General features: G+C 45.7%; 2 protein-coding genes and 1 pseudogene across 11 annotated transcripts in view; 2 read left to right on the forward strand and 1 right to left on the reverse strand.

Moving 5' to 3' along the window:
• The window catches only part of LOC121579762 (clathrin heavy chain 1), a 47,039-nt gene extending 43,803 nt beyond the window's left edge, over window positions 1-3,236 (forward strand). For 4 of the 7 annotated variants that reach the window (XM_041894631.2, XM_041894634.2, XM_041894632.2 and 1 more), the window contains 3 exons: window positions 922-997; window positions 1,332-1,352; window positions 1,736-3,236. In XM_041894631.2, the coding sequence (XP_041750565.1) occupies window positions 922-997; window positions 1,332-1,352; window positions 1,736-1,872 (234 nt within the window). In that variant the 3' untranslated portion in view covers window positions 1,873-3,236. The remainder of the gene's footprint in view (window positions 1-921; window positions 998-1,331; window positions 1,353-1,735) is intronic. The other 3 variants (XM_041894633.2, XM_041894636.2, XM_041894637.2) reach the window with 1 other exon arrangement.
• A 557-nt stretch (window positions 3,237-3,793) lies between these two features.
• On the reverse strand, window positions 3,794-4,268 carry LOC121580292 (annotated as a pseudogene).
• A 1,720-nt stretch (window positions 4,269-5,988) lies between these two features.
• The window catches only part of LOC121579763 (vacuole membrane protein 1), a 96,434-nt gene continuing 82,642 nt past the window's right edge, over window positions 5,989-19,780 (forward strand). The window contains exons 1-3 of one of the 4 annotated variants that reach the window (XM_041894639.2): window positions 6,016-6,097; window positions 18,970-19,079; window positions 19,319-19,454. In XM_041894639.2, the coding sequence (XP_041750573.1) occupies window positions 19,001-19,079; window positions 19,319-19,454 (215 nt within the window). In that variant the 5' untranslated portion in view covers window positions 6,016-6,097; window positions 18,970-19,000. Of the gene's footprint in view, window positions 6,098-15,920; window positions 16,333-18,969; window positions 19,080-19,318; window positions 19,455-19,780 lie in introns of those variants that run through there. The other 3 variants (XM_041894640.2, XM_041894641.2, XM_041894642.2) reach the window with 3 other exon arrangements.

Raw genomic sequence — 19,780 nt, forward strand, 5'->3', positions numbered from 1 at the left:
CAGTACTTCTGCCTCTTTTTCATGCAAACTATTTTAACCAACTGTAACAACTATTGTAGCATGTTGCTCTTCTCCTTTCAATGAAGCCTCTGCTTGTTGGGATTTTGTGGGAAGAGATTTACTCATGATAGTTACTAATGTTCTTAAGAGGTATGGAGGGAACTGAACCCACTTTCAGCACTGAAGCACAGAAATATATAGTGAGAACAAAATAGTGACTTTTTTTTTTTTTTTACTAGCGCAAAATGCATCTTGCCTCTTACTGCAACTTTCAATCCCAATTAAGTTTTCTTCCTAACAACCTTTGGAAATCTTCTTCTGCTATTCTTAAAAGGTAATTCATTGGAGTTAGTGGGCTGATTTTGATGAGCTAAAACTAAGCATGTTTGATAAGGGAAAGGGTGAATAGGTCCTAGATAAATCATAGAAAAAATACCGCCTGGCAGTTAACATCGCTACATTTAAAATAGCTCAAAGATGACAAAGGTAAAATGTTGATCTCATGAGATTTTTTTACACCTGTTGCATACTTGATATGGGTTTGGTTCTCTACATACATAGCAATGTTAATGTATACCGAAAACATAACGTAAAGAAGAGTGGCTGAATGGGGTGACCAAAGTCCATTGAAAGTATTTTTCCTGTCACATCTTAATGGTCATCTCTCATATTTATTCACTAGTTTTAAATGAGTGACGAAGGGGCAGCTCACAGCAGCCTTGTGTTGAAAATAATTATCTCCTAGAATGCACTCACTTCACACACCTGGAATGGTCCTATCCATCAATCACTTAACATATTAATTAAACTACTAAATGAAAGAACAGTCAATGAATGAAGGCTTTTCCAGCACGTCTAGTCTTCTCTGGCCTGCCTGCTTGTAGCTGTGTATCATTGTGTTCTTTCTGACCTCTATTCCAGGTGGACAAGCTGGAGACCTCAGAGTCCCTAAGGAAAGAGGAGGAGCAGGCGACAGAGACACAACCCATCGTCTATGGTACGTACCTCATGCATCATTCACAAACAAGAATCTGACACAGACCATGAGAACAGCCATTCACACCAACTCACTCAAAAACAGTCAAGATGACTCTCGTAACCCAGCCTTTTGTGCCCTAAGTAGTAAAGAGAAGAAAAAAGTTGAAGAGTAAACAGTAAAGAGAAATTGATAAGATGTGGAAAGGTTTGATGGTGACGAGTTGATGTTGATATTGGTGACATGCATGTGTATAGGGCTGTCCCTATTTTGATATTCGTATCAGATTTGTCATTTCATATTTGTATAGTCTGCTGTACCTGCGCCAAAACTCTGGTATTTCTCATCCTAATAGGTCCTGATAACTTAGTAAATGGTGAGCGAATATGTTTTCAGCACTTATGTCCATAACTGATCAACACATTTAGGCTTCCGTGTGGGCCAGTGGCTAGTGCCTCTGACCTCGGAACACTTATGCCAGAGTCGGCATGGGTTTGAATCAATCTCCTCCAACCTGTCTTCTCTCTACAGTCTGCTGTTAAAAAAAAAAAAATCATTAAAATAAATAAAAACATTTGGGCTTCCTTGGCACTCTGGAATGTTAGTTGCGCTGTGGCTTGTGCTCCATTCTAAAACATAAGTTTAAATATTCGAATCAATCGGCATCAAATGATTTGAATCAGAGTAAATTAATTAAATCCGAATAGATTCTAATCTTTGGTGTCAGCCCTATATGTAATGCCTATCTCTTTTCTCCAGGCACACCCCAGCTGATGCTGACTGCTGGCCCCAGCGTGCCCGTTCCCCCCCAGCAGGCCTACGGCTACGGTTACCAGGCCCCTGCAGGCTACCCCCAGGCACCTCAGGCCCAACCAGGCTTTGGCTACGGCATGTAAAGGTCTCCTGGCAAGCCCTGGAGCCCATCCATCCATCTCTCTCAGCTCAGTCCTTCACTAGGCTATTACCATCTTCTACTCACAACATTTAGGGGATTCAAACAAGCAGTTATTATTTTTTAATTATGTTATTGTTTTTGTTTTCCTTTAAAAAAAAAACTCATGAAGGACATTTTATTTCTGTTGTCAAAGAAAAAGATTGGATCACAATTATTATAATTTTTCACATTCCATTATATTTACTAGATTTAATTTTTGGGCCATTTTTTTTATGCGGAATGGTTTATGTACAATGAGGGGGCTTGTGGGAAGAGAGAGTCCTCCTCTTAATTAAAGGTCTGTTGTGAAGCATCTGATTTGCACTCGTGAGTGAAGAACCTAATGTAGAATCTCTTCATTTTTATGTGTGTGAGCAGCTTGCTCTATCCGTCTGTAAAATGCATTTAATTATTGTATATTCAGAAAGGGAAAAAAAGCTAGAATGTTCTTCTATATTTGAACATGACTGCTGCTTCCATGACCCACAAACAAACTAGAAACACTATGTACAATACCAGTGATGACCTACACAGGGTTAAAGGGGTTGTGTAGCTCAAGAGAAAAAACTGATTATTTTAAAATGCATACAGACATGATTTCCAAAAGTGAGTTTTATCCTTCCCAAGCCTATGCAGGTTCTCCAGTTTGTCATTGAGTCAGACTGCGGTAGAGAGCTGAAGTCGGTGTCTTTGCGTCTCACTCTGCTGCGTGTAACACACTTTCCTTGCCTCTTGCTGTAAACAGTGCTCTTGTGTGGGACCATTCCATTTGGAGGAGGGATTGTTTACTGGAATTAAAGAAGCTCTTTTCAGTTCAGTCAGACCTGTGTATGTTATTAACCCCCCTCCCCCTGCGGTTGGTTTCTGTATGCTGGATATCATGGTGTTCTAGGTCACTGTTCTTGATTGTACAGAAGAGAGGATATAAAACCTAATAGCCTTGATGTTCTGCCAGGTTGTTTTCTTTCTTTGGGTGTGTCCAAAATGGCACCCTATTCCCTACATAGTGCACTACTTTTGACCAGGGCACATAGGAGTTGTGCTGCACTATGTAGGGAATAGGGTGCCATTTGGGATTCATACTTTATTTCAGTTTGCCCTCTGATCTAATTGAAGAAAATCACAGGACTGGTAATTTTGTGTTTTTATCGAAGGCTTGCGTTTATACAAAGAATCATTAACTCTCCGTCTACCCTATACTCTCAACAAATGACTAGATTTAAGCGCGCACTCAAAGTTGATTGTGCAGGATCTGGATCATGATGATGAATGAAACTGCGGTTTTCTTTTCCACATAAAATAAAGGCTTCTTGTTTGTCAAGAAAAGTCTGGTCGGGTCTCTTCTGTTCCCTTCTCAACCTTGTTTTGTCTGTCATGTTTGTAAGGATCATAAACTAACATGTCGGCCATGCGCAGTAGATCACCTTCTGGGTGTCGATGATTGGTGGTATTTCAACATTTAGAATCGCCAGGAAATTAATCTAAAATTACGTCCGATGCAATAGGACTGCCAGCTGCTATGCATGGCTGACGTTTGGTGTATGAACCTTTTTATCAAGGTGTCCTTTAGGGAAAATCCATATCACTATGGATGTATGCCTGCCAAATGAGTGATGTACAATAGTGTTTTAATTGTAAGCCAGTGCTCAGATGGGTTGGGGTAGTTTAAGCACAAGTGCACATTCTAAGCATAGCAAAAGTAAGATGTAGGCCTATTGTCTGGGTCGGTGTATCAGTTACTGCTAGGATGACATGTTTGGACCTTTAATGAAAAGACATACAGTTCCCAGATTACCACTTCTCTATAAAAAAGTTTTGAAGTGGACCAGGATTATCCTACTTCCAATACCACTAATACAGACAACTCAAATCCTAATTTGGATCTAATACAGCTTCAAGTGTCCAGTGACTTTGTCCATGAGATCAGCTGGTCCAGGGCCTACTCCCAGCACAGTACGAGATCCTGGCGCTATCTTGGTCCTCTCTGCATCTTGGAAAGACAGGCAGCCCTACTTCTTTGGCATGGGTTAGCAGTTCTATCAGACTGTCCTCATCCGGGGCTTTAACCACGACTCTGGGCTGACCACAGTACTCCAATTGCTTCAGCAGCTCAGGGTTCCTGCGCTGGACCTGCTTGTAGACTGACACAGCGGCGTGTGAGGACTGGGCTGCCACTTTCCCCTTACCCATCTTCAGGTCTCACCGGACCACCAGGATCATTTTGAACTCCCCTCCCATGAAGCTGGCGTCTGCTTCGCCCCCATCGACGCTCCGATCCCGTAAGTGCCAGCCTAGGCAAAATCCACAGCCCACTCCTTCCAATATTCCAATCGCTACCTGGCCGTACAATAAATCCATCTAGAGACTGGCACTTTAAGTAGATCTAAGGCTGTGAGTTGATTAAAGGAATAGCTACATAGCTAGTTTCACAAAATCACCTCGCTACCTACCACACGTCTTTCCACAAATATTGCCTTCACCTGTCATCAGTTAATCTGATGGGATTGTTGAACATACAAGGGCTGGTCTTGGAACTATGACTACAGGCAGCCTCTCCTCGCTTGGCTCAATGGGATTTGTAGTGATTTAGCCAACACAGCCAGATATGTACCATGTACCCTTAATTTTTTCCTCTAACTATCATATTTATTAATATAACAGTAATCCTAGAATGTCACAAGTTAATTGACAAGAGAAAACTTGAGGAAATAGCAACTCTACTGATCGCAGTGGCTACAATTAATGGCTAAATTACTTCCGGACACTAGGGTCCACAGAGCTCTTCCTCACCCACCACTCTATGAAGAGTAGATGTCAACTGGGAGATACAAATAAATAGTGGGTGTTTCTGAGGGTACTAGTGCCAATGGCACAGTTTATCCAGCTTTTTGTGTTTTATGTCCTATTAATAGTTATTGAAAATAATATGGTTCGATTTCAAAGAATTACTACTATCCCATGTATTTCATTCATAGACTCTCTCGCTCCTAATACTAGTATAATCTAATAAAGTAAATACGACAATATGGTAACAGTAACAAATCTATCAGCTATGATGTGACTGCAAATGTTAAGAATACGACTGCACCAATTTGTTGCTCTCGAACACGCACCCTGAGCAGGTGACGGTCAGCTTTATCAGGCTTTGAAGTATCTGGATATACTCATCGCCTATCAGCCAATGGAAGGGGCATTTATCAAAGCCCATCCAAATGATAAGGTGTTTTGTGGTACTATTGAACACCATTCCTATTGGCTCGTGGTCAGTTCGTTAGCGGAAGTAGACGGTCCATGAGATCAGAGAGGAAGAGGCGAAGCGAGAGTTTACTCCGCCCAAAATCTGTATGAAGGTCAATGAGAGTTGCCGAATTTGGTCAACAAAAAAATTAATTGCTTATTTGCTACATACGGCTTATTTGATCAAATAAAAGTTTCGTAATGCACTGATATAAGTGGACGCACGTGGAATTTCGGCAACTTTGAAAAAACAACTTTAAAGTACATGTCTAAAGATTACTTTTCATCATTGCCTGATCCCAAGCGTTCTCACTACTTAGGAAAAACATTATTGTAGGGCTTCCCTCATGCCCCTTTTCATGATAGCAGCCACGTGAATGCTAACTACCGACGACGGAACATTAAGATAGCCAAGACCAACAACACAAACAAAAAGACTATATGTAGTGAGTGGAGTTAAACGGACTATAGTAAACAAGTTAAATGTCTTACCTGTGATTAAATGTTTTTCACACACATGGCTACGTGTAGCCTACTTGGACACTGGGTCCCCACATTTCCCACTCCGAACAACACAGCAGCTTTTCGGCATGTTTTGTAATTTATGTATAACAAAATATGTACAACGAAGTTGGCTCTTTTACAATGGCGGTCAATTGGAAATACTTTTGTTTTCCCCATTTTGTCGGCATGGTCGAGGGGAATTCCTTATTATTAGTGAGTATCGGAGTTGTGCCTGTTGTTCCGTCTCACGCGTATCTGCCCTCTCATTGGCTATAATGGTCCCACCTGATCTCGCCTGCCTTCCATCTTTAAGTACATGTATTTCCATTGTTAGAGGTCACTCGACCATCTTGTCAATATAATAAATAATCTTGGATAAAATAAAATACGTATGTTTCCTGTGCGGCAGGCTGCGGCGTTTGACAGTTCGAGAGTGAAAGGAGAAGGTAGGGGGACGATTTGTACCGTTCATGTCTGCTCATTGTCGTGGTGTGTTTATAACAGTAGTAGCATAACATTAGGCCAAATACAGTCTATCCACATTTGACATTAGGCTATCCTCTATCAGCATGTCTTTGTAAAATGCTAGTCTTTCATCAGGTTACTGATTCGTGCCAGGTTTTGACTAGCAAATATTAAGGTTGATTATTGCTATAGCTACCCTAATAACATTTTATTTTGAGCCACTGTAATTTTGACCGAGTCCTTGATGAATGAAAATGGTCCGGTGTCTGTCTGGTGAAAAACATGTTGGCAGGACAATGTGACTAACATGCTTTTATAACAGTAGGATGTGGTTAATTGATCATGTATGAATGAAGCCAGGTTAGTGTGAATTAAACTATTGTCTTGTGGATGTGGATTTGATGGTTTGGGGGAAACAAAACAAACATCTATTCTATTGTATATTTGTTATATTCTATTCAGCTCTATTCTGTTCTATAATGCACCTGGCATCTACTTACCGGTCTGTTTTGTTCAGGGTCAATTTAATTTCTTGCTCTTGACTTTTCCTTGAGGATCTTTGGCTGGATATCTGAATCATTTATTCTCTAGAGGTGCTAGCTGCCAAGTAAAAAGTGATCTAACATTATCTATGGTGAGATTGAGGCTATACATGTACTCTTTTAAAAGGGGGAGCAACTCCTGTGCTGACAGAATGTTGGGTTGTAGCTTGAGTGCAAGGTCACATTCTTGGTGCTTTGAAGAAATGTCTCTATCAAGTGTCATTCATACAACAGGTCATTGTGATATTGTCACACATTCGTTTTATTTTTGTCCTTCTGTACAGAGCTTGTCTGACAGCTGCTCTCAATTCAGAGAGTGACATTTAATGGCTTTAGATCTCAATGTATCTCATGTTTTTACAAAGTTCACATTTGTCATGGATGATGTAGATTTAGATTGAGATTATGGATGTAGGCCTATTACAATAGCATGAAATGCGTAATGAATGCAATAGCATGCAATGCATTATAATGCAGTTATAATGCAATTGTAGAAAACCCCCCTGCCTTATCACTTACTGGGTGCCTCATCACTCCTACAGGTCACCCCTTTAGTCATTATATGGTTAATTTGTATCTATATTAAAAACAAAAAGTTACATTTTAAGTGAGAAGTAAGCATTGGTCTGAAGCTGAAAAATTAAGGAAATTAAAGAGCATTGAAATGCCTACTTCACCCATGCTCTACCAAGGTTTTCCAGCACACAGCTTTGACCAACTACAGTAGCTATGTTGGTCTATTGTACATCAAACAATGTGTAGGCAGGTTGTTTAGGATTCAAACCTTCGCAAACAGCCTAATTCATACTCTTAGAGGAGGTGCTCCCACAATAATGTGATTTGTACTGCATACAGGGTAAAGTATTGGATTCTTCACAGAATACACTAAGATGTTATCCCATTCCACTACCTTTCCAAGCTCTTTTTTTATTATATGAAAGCAAGCTTCGCTTTTATACTTACAAGACCATCGGCTTGATTGAGTGAGCTGTTTTGTCTTGTAGTAATGTGGTGCCTGCCTGTATTTCCTTAAACCTTTATTTTAGCAATACATGTCATTGTGAAAAATAATATATTTCCTTTTGGTCAGCAGGTGCCCAACATAACAACAGGTGTTGGACACAGTCACTCATATAGATATAGAGATCGATAGAGCCTGTCTGTGTTCCTGATTTCTGTTACCGTTAGCTTACCTGTGTAATATTGACATAAGTTCAGAATCACTTGTTTTGCAAACATAGTCCTGTTTTATCAATTGCTGTGCTGATCAATGGACAGTTCATTACCTCGTCAAATGAATATGTAGGCTAAAGTTGTTTGTATTTTTATTTATTTTTGCAATAAAGATGATGATGCTACAATAATACACATTTACAATAGGCCGGGCATGGAAGCGAGTGCACCCATAACCACCAGGACCAGCAGACACACCGCTCACAGCGTGAAACCAAAACACAACACATACAATAAACATGACCACCCTCCCCCCTGATGGGATGACCTCAAACATCGCATTGGTCTAAGGCACTGCATTGCAGTGTTAGCTGTGCCACTAGAGATCCTGGTTTGAGTCCCGGCTCTGTCGCAGCCGTCTGCGACCGGGAGACACATTTTTTATATTTTTTTGTTTTTTTGTCATTTAGCAGATGCTCTTATCCAGAGCAACTTACATGTGAGTGCATACATATAAAAACATTTTTTCATACTGGCCCCCTCCCGTGGGAAACGAACCCACAACCCTGGCGTTGCAAACGCCATGCTCTACCAACTGAGCTACATCCCTGCCAGCCATTCCCTCCCCTACCCTGGACGATGCTGGGCCAATTGTGCGCCGCCCCATGGGTCTCCCGGTCGCGGCCAGCTACGACAGAGCCTGGATTCGAACCAGGATCTCTAGTGGCACAGTGGCCTTAGACCACTGTGCCACTTGTGGGGCGACGCACAATTGGCCCAGCATCGTCCAGTGTAGGGATGTTCTTGTCCCATCGCGCACTAGCGACTCCTGTGGCGGGCCGGGCGCAGTGCATGCTGACTCGGTTGCCAGGTGTACAGTGTTTCCTCCGACGTATTGGTGCGGCTGGCTTCCGGGTTAAATGGGCACTGTGTCAAGAAGCAGTGCGGCTCGGTTGGGTTGTGTTTCAGAGGACGCACAACTCTCGACCTTCGCCTCTCCCGTGTCCGTACGGGAGTTGCAGCGATGGGACAAGACTAACTACCAATTGGATACCACGAAATTGGGGAGAAAAGTGGGGTAAAATACAAAACAAAAAAAACATGTATACTGTGCATGTGTGTATACAGTACCAGTCAAAAGTTTGGACACTGTCACGGTTTCGGCCGAGGCTGCTCCTCCTTGTTCGGGCAGGTTTTGGCGGTCGTCGTCCCCGGAGTACTAGCTATCACCGTTCGATGTTTTCGATGTCTGTTTGGTTTTGTCTGATTGTGTACTCCTGTTTGGTTAATTATGTCTCCTATAAGTTTCTCGTTTGGTTAGTCTTGTGTTGTGTGTTATTGTCCGCCTGTCGGTAGGAGCTGCGGGTTTCCGCTCTGTTTACTTTGTTTGATGTTTTTTACGCACCGTTTGCGTAATCGCTCGCCTCTGTTTGTTTCGAGGCCCGTGTTTTGTATGTTGTCATTTTATGATTAGTAAAGTCTGTTGGACTAAGCCTCTGTGTCCTGCGCCTGACTCCTACACCACATCCACATCAGTTCCTGACAGAATAACACACCCCCATGGAGTCAGCAGGAGCAGCGGCGGCACCCAAGTCGCTGGAGGAACGGATCGGCGATCAGGACTCCATGATCCGGCAACTTGGGGCCGCCATGAACGAGGTGTCTAACACTCTGCGCCGTTTGGTCACCGGAGAGGTGCCCACACCTCCGCATACCACACCATCACCATCGGCCAGTCCTTCTATTCCAGCACCGGAACCAAGTGGTATTCGGCTCTCACTCCCGAGGGCATATGATGGTACCGCAGCCGGGTGTCAGGGGTTCCTCCTGCAGGTGGAACTTTACCTGGCTACCATACACCCGGCGCCCTCAGGAAACGAGAGCGTCTCCGCCCTCATCTCCTGTCTCACCGGCAAGGCGTTGGAGTGGGCCAACGCCGAATGGAGGGGAATAGACGCCGCCACCATCACCTACGCAGAGTTCTCCCGCCGCTTCAGGGCAGTGTTCGACCATCCACCTGAGGGGAAGGCGGCGGGGGAGCGTCTGTTCCACCTCTGACAGGGGAGGAGGAGTGCACAGGAGTTCGCCCTGGAGTTCCGGACTCTAGCGGCGGATGCAGGGTGGAATGAGCGGGCCCTCATCGACCACTACCGTTGTAGTCTACGGGAGGACGTCCGTCGAGAGTTGGCCTGCAGGGATGCCCACCTCACCTTCGACCAGCTGGTGGACATGTCCATCCGGCTTGACACCCTGCTGGCAACCCGCGGACGTTCCGAGTGGGGGTCGTCCATTCCACCCTCCAGCACCTCCGAGCCGAGCCCTATGGAGCTCGGAGGTGCTGGCGCTAGAGACTGAGTAAGTGTGGCCGTGGAGGGCACACTGCGGCCAGGTGCTGGGGAGGGTCTCCTAGGGGAGAGGACGACAGGTTACGCACTGGGGAGTCATTCCAGGTGAGTAGGCGTCCCACTTACCCAGAGCTCTCTGTTGTGCACGTCTGTTTACCTGTACATTTTCCACAGGTTGCACCTCATTCCCAGCATAAGGCGCTAGTAGATTCAGGCGCAGCTGGGAATTTTGTTGATCGACATTTTTGTTTGAAACTAGGAATTCCCCTTCTTCCAGTCGACCCCCCATTTCCTGTCCATGCGTTAGACAGCCGTCCCCTGGGATCGGGGTTGATTAGGGAGGTCACAGCGCCACTTAAGATGAGGACGCAGGGGGGTCATGAGGAAACTATTCAGCTATATCTGATTGACTCTCCTGCGGATCCGGTGGTGTTGGGGCTTCCCTGGTTGATTACCCATAATCCTACTATTTCGTGGCAACAGAGGGCTCTTAAGGAGTGGTCTGCTCAGTGTGTGGGGCGATGTCTAGGTGTTTCCGTGGGGGCGACCTCGGTGGAGAGTCCAAACCAGGTGCCCGCGCTGCACATCCCCCCTGAGTATGAGGATTTGGCAATCGTGTTCAGTAAATCGAGGGCGACGCGGTTGCCTCCTCATAGGCAGGGAGATTGTGCGATAGACCTCCAGGCAGGAGCAGCGCTTCCACAGAGCCATGTGTATCCTCTGTCTCAAGAGGAGAAGAGAGCTATGGAATCTCTGAGACAAGGATACATACGGCCATCCACTTCCCCTGCGTCCTCGAGCTTCTTTTTTGTGAAGAAGAAGGATGGAGGTTTGCGCCCGTGCATTGATTACCGTAGTCTCAATCAGATCACGGTGAAATACAGTTATCCACTCCCGCTGATTGCGACTATGACGGAGTCATTGCACGGGGCGCGTTTCTTCACAAAATTAGATCTCAGGAGCGCATACAACTTGGTGCGCATTAGAGGGGGCGATGAATGGAAGACAGCATTTAGTACCACCTCAGGTCATTACGAGTATCTCGTCATGCCATATGGGTTGATGAACGCTCCGTCAGTCTTCCAATCCTTCGTAGATGAGATCTTCAGGGACTTGCAGGGGCAGGGTGTGGTCGTGTACATTGATGACATTCTTGTGTACGCTTCTACCCGAGCCGAGCATGTAGCCCTGGTGCGCCGAGTGTTGAGGAGGCTGTTGGAGCACGACCTGTATGTCAAGGCAGAGAAATGTCTGTTTTTCCAGGAGTCTATCTCCTTTTTGGGTTATCAGTTGTCTGCGTCGGGGGTGAAGATGGAGGTTGACCGAGTGTCAGCCGTGCGTAATTGGCAAACTCCAACCACTGTTAAAGAGGTGCAGCGGTTTTTGGGGTTTGCAAATTACTACCGGAGGTTTATCCGGGGGTTTTGGACAGGTGGCAGCTCCCCATAACGTCTCTGTTGAAGGGGGGGTCGGTGCGTTTGCAGTGGTCAGTCGAGGCGGACAGGGCTTTTGGGAGACTGAAGGACCTGTTTACTTCGGCTCCGGTGCTGGCGCATCCGGATCCCGCTTTACCATTTCAGGTAGAGGTTGACGCGTCAGAGGCCGGTATTGGGGCCGTACTTTGCAACGGTCCGGCACGCCACCTAAACTCCGCCCCTGTGCTTTTTACTCCAAAAAGCTCAGCCCGGCGGAGCGAAATTATGACGTAGGGGACAGGGAGCTGTTAGCCGTGGTACAGGCCCTAAATGTGTGGAGGCATTGGCTTGAGGGGGCTCAACACCCTTTCCTCATTTTGACTGACCACCGTAACCTGGAGTACATCCGGGCAGCTAGGAGATTGAACCCTCGCCAGGCGCGGTGGAACATGTTTCTAGCCCGGTTCGTATTTAAGATCACGTACATCCCTGGGTCCCAGAACGGTAAGGCAGACGCACTGTCTCGGTGGTATGACACGGAGGAGAGGTCCGTTGAGCCCACTCCCATACTGCCGGAGTCTTGTCTGGTGGCACCAGTAGTGTGGGAGGTCGATGCTGAAATCGAGCGGGCGTTGCGTACCGACCCTAGTCCTCCACAGTGCCCGGTGGGTCGGACGTACGTTCCGCTCGAGGTTCGGGATCGACTGATATATTGGGCTCACACGTCACCCTCCTCTGGACATCCTGGTATTGGCCGGACTGTGCACTGCCTTAGCGCCAAGTACTGGTGGCCAACGTTAGCCAGGGATGTGAGGGTTTATGTCTCCTCCTGTTCGGTGTGCGCCCAGTGTAAGGCGCCTAGACACCTGCCCAGGGGTAAGTTACAACCCCTGCCCGTTCCACAACGACCATGGTCTCACCTCTCGGTGGATTTCGTCACAGACCTTCCCCCCTCACAGGGGAATACTACTATACTGGTCGTTGTGGATCGGTTCTCTAAGTCCTGTCGTCTGCTCCCAATGCCGGGTCTTCCTACTGCCCTACAGACCGCCGAAGCACTATTCACCCACGTGTTCCGGCACTACGGGGTACCCGAAGATATAGTGTCTGATCGAGGTCCCCAGTTTACCTCCAGAGTCTGGAGGGCGTTTATGGAGCGTTTGGGGGTCTCGGTGAGCCTGACCTCGGGTTACCACCCGGAGAGTAATGGGCAGGTGGAACGTGTGAACCAGGATGTGGGTAGGTTTCTTAGATCGTATTGCCAGGGCCGGCCGGAGGAGTGGGCAAGGTATGTCCCCTGGGCAGAGATGGCCCAGAACTCTCTCCGCCACTCCTCAACTAATCTAACCCCTTTCCAATGTGTGTTGGGTTACCAGCTGGTTCTGGCACCGTGGCAGCAGAGCCAGATCGAGGCTCCTGCGGTGGATGAGTGGGTGCGGCGCTCGGAGGAGACGTGGAACGCTGCACACGTCCACTTGCAGCGGGCCATCCGTCGTCAGAAAGCGAGCGCCGATCTCCACCGCAGTGAGGGGCCGGTGTACGCACCTGGTGATCGAGTCTGGCTCTCTACCAGAAACCTACACCTCCGCCTGCCCTGCCGGAAACTGGGTCGGCGGTTTGTGGGGCCCTCCTGAGAAGATTGAACGAGGTGTGTTACAGGTTACAACTGCCTATTGATTATAAGAATATTAACCCCTCGTTCCATGTGTCTCTTCTCAGGCCGGTGGTAGCTGGTCCACCCCAGGACGATGAGATCAGGGAGACTCCTCCGCCCCCACTGGACATCGAGGGGGCTCCGGCATACACAGTTCGGTCCATCTTGGATTCGAGACGTCGGATGGGGGGTCTCCAATATCTCGTGGAGTGGGAGGGGTACGGTCCGGAGGAACGGTGCTGGGTGCCGAGGAGAGACATCCTAGACCCGTCTCTCCTGATGGAGTTCCACCGTGGACACCCTACGCGCCCTGCTCCGCGTCCTCCTGGTCGTCCCCGAGGCCGGGGTCGGCGCACGGCTGGAGCCGCGCGTCAAGGGGGGGGTACTGTCACGGTTTCGGCCGATGCTGCTCCTCCTCCTTGTTCGGGCAGGTTTCGGCGGTCGTCGTCCCCGGAGTACTAGCTATCACCGTTCAATGTTTTCGATGTCTGTTTGGTTTTGTCTGATTGTGTACACCTGTTTCCTGTTTGGTTAATTATGTCTCCTATAAGTTTCTCGTTTGGTTAGTCTTGTGTTGTGTGTTATTGTCCGCCTGTCGGTAGGAGCTGCGGGTTTCCGCTCTGTTTACTTTGTTTGGTGTTTTTTACGCACCGTTTGCGTAATCGCTCGCCTCTGTTTGTTTCGAGGCCCGTGTTTTGTATGTTGTCATTTTATGACTAGTAAAGTCTGTTGGACTAAGCCTCTGTGTCCTGCGCCTGACTCCTACACCACATCCACATCAGTTCCTGACAGACACCTACTCATTCAAGGGTTTTTCTTTATTTAGAATTTTTTTTTTACATTGTAGAATAATAGTGAAGACATCAAAACTATGAAATAACACATGGAATCATGTAGTAACCAAAAAAGTGTTAAACAAATCAAAATATATTTTATATTTGAGATTCTTCAAATCGCCACCCTTTGCCTTGATGACAGCTTTGCACATTCTTGGCATTCTCTCAACCAGCTTCACCTGGAATGCTTTTCCAACAGTCTTGAAGGAGTTCCCACATATGCTGAGCACTTGTTGGCTGCTTTTCCTTCACTCTGCCGTCCGACTCATCCCAAACCATCTCAATTGGGTTGAGGTCGGGGGATTGTGGAGGCCAGGTCATCTGATACAGCACTCCATCACTCTCCTTCTTGGTAAAATAGCCCTTACACAGCCTGGAGGTGTGTTGGGTTATTGTCCTGTTGAAAAACAAATTATAGTCCCACTAAGCCCAAACCAGATGGGATGGAGTATCACTGCAGAATGCTGTGGTAGCCATGCTGGTTAAGTGTGCCTTGAATTCTAAATAAATCGCAGACAGTGTCACCAGCAAAGCACCCCTACACCATCACACCTCTTCCTCCATGCTTCACGGTGGGAACTACACATGCGGAGATCATCCGTTCACCCACACCGAGTCTCACAAAGACACAGCAGTTTGAACCAAAAATCTCCAATTTGAATTCCAGACCAAAGGACACATTTCCACCGGTCTAATGCAGGTTTCTTCTTCTTATTGGTGTCCTTTAGTAATGGTTTCTTTGCAGCAATTCGACCATGAAGGCCTGATTCACACAGTCTCCTATGAACAGTTGATGTTGATGTGTCTGTTACTTGAACTCTGTGAAGCATTTATTTGGGCTGCAAGTTCTGAGGCTGGAAACTCCAATGAACTTATCCTCTGCAGCAGAGGTAACTCTGGGACTTCCATTCCTGTGGTGGTCCTCATGAGAGCCAGTTTCATCATAGTGCTTTATGTTTTTTGCGACTGCACTTGAAGAAACGTTCAAAAGTTCTTGAAATGTTCCGTATTGACCTTCATGTCTTAAAGTAATGATGGACTGTCATTTCTCTTTGCTTATTTGAGCTGTTCTTGCCATAATATGGACTTGGTCTTTTACCAAATAGAGCTATCTTCTGTGTACCCCCTCTACCTTGTCACAACACAACTGAATGGAGCAGCCCGCCTGGTTTTCAACCTTCCCAAGTTCTCTCATGTCACCCTGCTTCTCTGCCCACTCCACTGGCTTCAAGTTGAAGCTCGCATCCACTACAAGACCATGGTGCTTACCTACAGAACAGCAAGGTGAACTGCCCCTCCCTACCTTCAGGCTATGCTCAAACCCTACACCCCAACCTGAGCACTCCGTTCTGCCACCTCTGGTCCCTTGGCCCTTGCACCCCTACGGGAGGGCAGCTCCCGCTCAGCCCAGTTCAAGCTCTTCTCTGTCCTGGCACCCCCATGGTGGAACCAGCTTCCCCCTGAAGCTAGGACAGCAGAATAATCCTCCTCCTCACCTCGACCCTGATCACAGAAATAAAAACACTTAACCAGCACTTGCACTTGACCCCATGCCGACAACCCACTGACACTGACGTGTAATGTGAAGGGGTGTCCACATACTTTTGTGTATATTTATGTAATTGTCTTCTGTACTACCCTGAATGCTATGTGCTCATTATGGTTCATCTTTATTTCCCCTGATCCACACATACAAAATTTCCATTAAACCAATACAAAATGGATCCCTGGACTGCAGACATCTTTTTAATAGAATATTACGGACAACACTGTACAACCATCAAAATAGCATAATAATTCACAGCAATACTTGTCACAAACTCATATGACCCCCTTATAAGTATTATATACTTTTCAAAGTGGTAATTTGGGCCATGTCTTCTCCAAGACATGACCTGAAATGTCCTCACCCAGGGTGTCTTCTCAGTTTGGTCTGGGTAATGTTTTTGCTCAAACCACATAGATTTGTTAGATGTGTGTTCCAGGAAAGGGATCTGAGTGTATTTTTAGAGCTTTAATTAGTCTTGAACTCTTGGGGTAGTTACTGCAAACGGTGAAATGTCCCCTCACATTTACTTGCCACCACCCCCTCCGTGGCCCCAGACTATCCTTCTAGTGCGTTATCTCTTACTGAGCCCCCAGCTCCCCACCACACCCTGCACTAGACTGTAGTCATGTATTATTCTATTGCCACCGGAGCTTGAAACGGTGGTTTTTGGCACATTGCTGGCACTCAAGACATCTCAGGATGGTAAGTTGCTCTCTCTGCCTCGAACATTGTGCATGACTTGTTGCGTACCAAGAGATGCATATGACTTTTTGGTGCTGTTGATAGGCTACTTGAAACCAGTGCGCAGTGCGTGGAGAGGGAGTGTTGCTAGAACTGCTTGTCAAAAAGAAAATCACATTTAATTTGACGCGATTGTTTACTATGTTGTTAAGTTTCACAAAACCATAGTTTTGCTTTCGAAGCGTAACGGCACAAGGGGTTTCACAACAGGTCTCAAACACGCAGTCTGAGTTTTGAAGGAAGTTATTGCGCAATCGAGTCCTTGGCTCTGGCACACTTTGTGCGTGCTGCTGGATCTAGGACACGCGCTGTTTTGTTGTTCTTTTCAGGCATCAGTCTTGAAATGGCAGATTGTGAAATCAACATGATAGGTAAATCAAAGATTGCGCTTTTTAAATTATGAAGCACAGTGAGGGTTCCAACTCCCGTGTACGAATTAGTCAACTTTTTGCACCAAGTTGCGTCACACCCAAACAACAGTCTTGTTGACGCACAAGAGTAGACAAGACAATATATTAAAAAGGTCAATCCAGAGTTCAAACAATAACAAAGGGCTACCCTGACTCTTGTTTTGGTAAACAACTGAGGGATGGTGTTTGAGAAATATATAAACACAAATGCATAGACAGAGCTGTGGATGCAAAGACTGACCATCCATGAGATCAAAATGGTAATTTTAACCATGTTTTGAAGCTATACAGTGTTTGTTTACATTGACTTTGTTTACAAACATTGGAGTAAAACAAGCTTATATTGTGGGATCTAATGGGGTACAACATTTTAACTAAGCTCATGAAGCATGTATAAGTTATATTCTTCAAGAATCAATGGCTATTAATTTAACAGACCAGTAATTGATGTAGAAATTCCAGATTGGCCCTTTAAATGTGCTTGCAGAGCTATTTAATGCAGCTGGCCATGATGCATGAAGCTTATTGTGCTCCTTTTTGGATAGCTGTCAACAGACTGTCTATCCAAGCTGTTTTGTCTCAGCCAAAGTTACTTCCCTCACAGAAAACATTCATGGTATGATTAGAGGCAGTAGTTGAAGTTGATATGGGGCATCCAATACCTTTACTCCCCCTACAATTTAAATGACTGGGTTAACTGGTAGGTGTAGGAACCAGTCTATGTATTTTTGTGCTTGTGCTGCACCAACTCTTATGTAAATAACCTCAGTGACCTCACTCTGCATTATTGAGCATGTAGGTGTAGTAGGCCATTATCTCCTACTATACTGTATATTGTAGCCTAAACTCAACACTGACTGAGTGATGGATTTAATGCTGCAGTATTTTCAGTCCAATAAATAACATTTCCCCAGGCATCTTTTCCATCCTAGTATTTGTAACTTTTTGTAAAACATTTGTTTGGCTAGTTTTTTGTAGTGTTTATTGTGAATAACTTGCTCATTCACTTACCAGGAGGTTTGAATGAGTAGTGATGAACTTTTGCATTTAGACCTATAGGTCACCCTATACCATTCAGCATTATGTTTTCACTGTCCATGTGTGTTCCAAAGGCGTGCAGCTATTATTTCTCACAACAGCAAAAAAAACTACCCTACTTGGGCCTCAGTCAGCATATGTCCACAGAATTCCTATCTATAATATAAAGAGCCATCATGGGCCCCTGTAAAATCAACCCTGTACAGTGTCTGCAGTCTGTCAGCCCAGTCAATGTGGACGTTTGGAAACTGGATACAGGTGCCCTCCTGTAGCGGAGCCGAGGGCGCTGGATAGAGGGATTAAGAGGCTGTGTGACACTGACACTTCCACCAGATGGTGAGCTGAGCAGCATGCATGCCTGTATGTCAGAGCCCCAAATCTCAGCTCTGAGCTGTCTCTCACACTCACACACACACGTTTTACTATCCTTGTGGGGACCAAACCATTGATTCCCATTCAAAATCCTATTTTCCCTAAACCTAACCCTAATTCTAACCCCTAAAAATAAAATAGCATTTTTCTTGTGGGGACCGGCAAAAGAAAACACACACACAACGTCCTCAGAGACTTGGGGGTGGACAAGACACTAGGCCTGTGTCTACTCTGTCTCACTCTCACCTCTGCTTCTGGTCTGGTCTACAGCATCCCATATAGAGACTGTCAGAATATATGTGTCTAGATGCTGAATGATGGATACTTTCACTGAAGTATCTGAGAAGAGAAGCATGCACAGAAATGTGTTGGCTGTTTAGTGTGGTGGATAGTATCTCTTACGTCATTGCCCTGATCTCTGACACACCCTGTAGAGACCGTCTCAGCTCAGAGCCCACCATGTATCATCATCACTGTGTTCAGAACCTGTTGTGATCATATGGACATCTAATATAAAAAAGGTTTGAAACACTAGTATCCCCCGACTTACACACACCCACAGACACACACACACTGTTCTGTGTCCTGCAGATTAGTGGTAACCCGATAAAGCCCTATGCGTGACCTAATGATACCATCACCTTCTGCACTCTGATCACCACTCAGTCATGACTAAACCTGCCAACACTACACAGTCTGTCCCATATCCTGCTGCACTCTGCTCAATCTGGACAGACAGAGTCCCCTAGGTCTGCTAACTACAGTCGTTCCTCTCTAGGTGTCCCCTGGTCCTCCCACTACTCAATGAGATGGCAAAAAATGGGGCAGACTGTGAGCTACCTCAGAGGCGCCTATCGGCCAAAGAAAAGCACAACATGCAGTATGCAGGTAGGGAGCGCTGAATGAACCACCATATGACCATGACCATAAAGTTAATGATTGTTATTGTTGACGTAACATACGGTGATGTAGGCCAAAGTATTTTTGTTCACCCTGACTGAAGAAAATAAAAACCTGCACAGTATCATTTGAGTTGATTTAAGCTACACCCTAGCAGTTCACACTGACTGACATGTCTTTAGAGGTGGTAGAGGTAAACCCCACTGTGTGTGTATGTGTTTGTGCAGACTCCTTGTCGCTGAGTGAGAGGAAGCAGAGGGACCGCGAGGAGCGTGGGTCTCTGGTGTTATGGAAGAAACCGCTCGTCACGCTACACTACTTCCTGCTGGAGCTGCGCATAACCCTGAAGGACTGGATGTGGGGGTGAGACACACTTCAGTCCTCGTCTCCATTTTGGAAGTGTTGAATGAGTGTTAAATGTTTTGGAATACAAAGTATCGATTAAGTGTTGAAATAGAAAGTACAGTTGAAGTCGGAAGTTTACATACACCTTAGCCAAATACATTTAAACTCAGTTTTTCACAATTCCTGACATTTAATCCTAGTACAAATTCCCTGTCTTAGGTCAGTTAGGATCATCACTTTATTTTAACAATGTGAAATGTAAGAATAATAGTAGAGAGAATTATTTATTTCAGCTTTTATTTATTTCATCACATTCCCAGTGGGTCAGAAGTTTACATACACTC

Source organism: Coregonus clupeaformis, chromosome 13 (assembly GCF_020615455.1).
Source record: "Coregonus clupeaformis isolate EN_2021a chromosome 13, ASM2061545v1, whole genome shotgun sequence".
Lineage (NCBI taxonomy): Eukaryota > Metazoa > Chordata > Actinopteri > Salmoniformes > Salmonidae > Coregonus > Coregonus clupeaformis.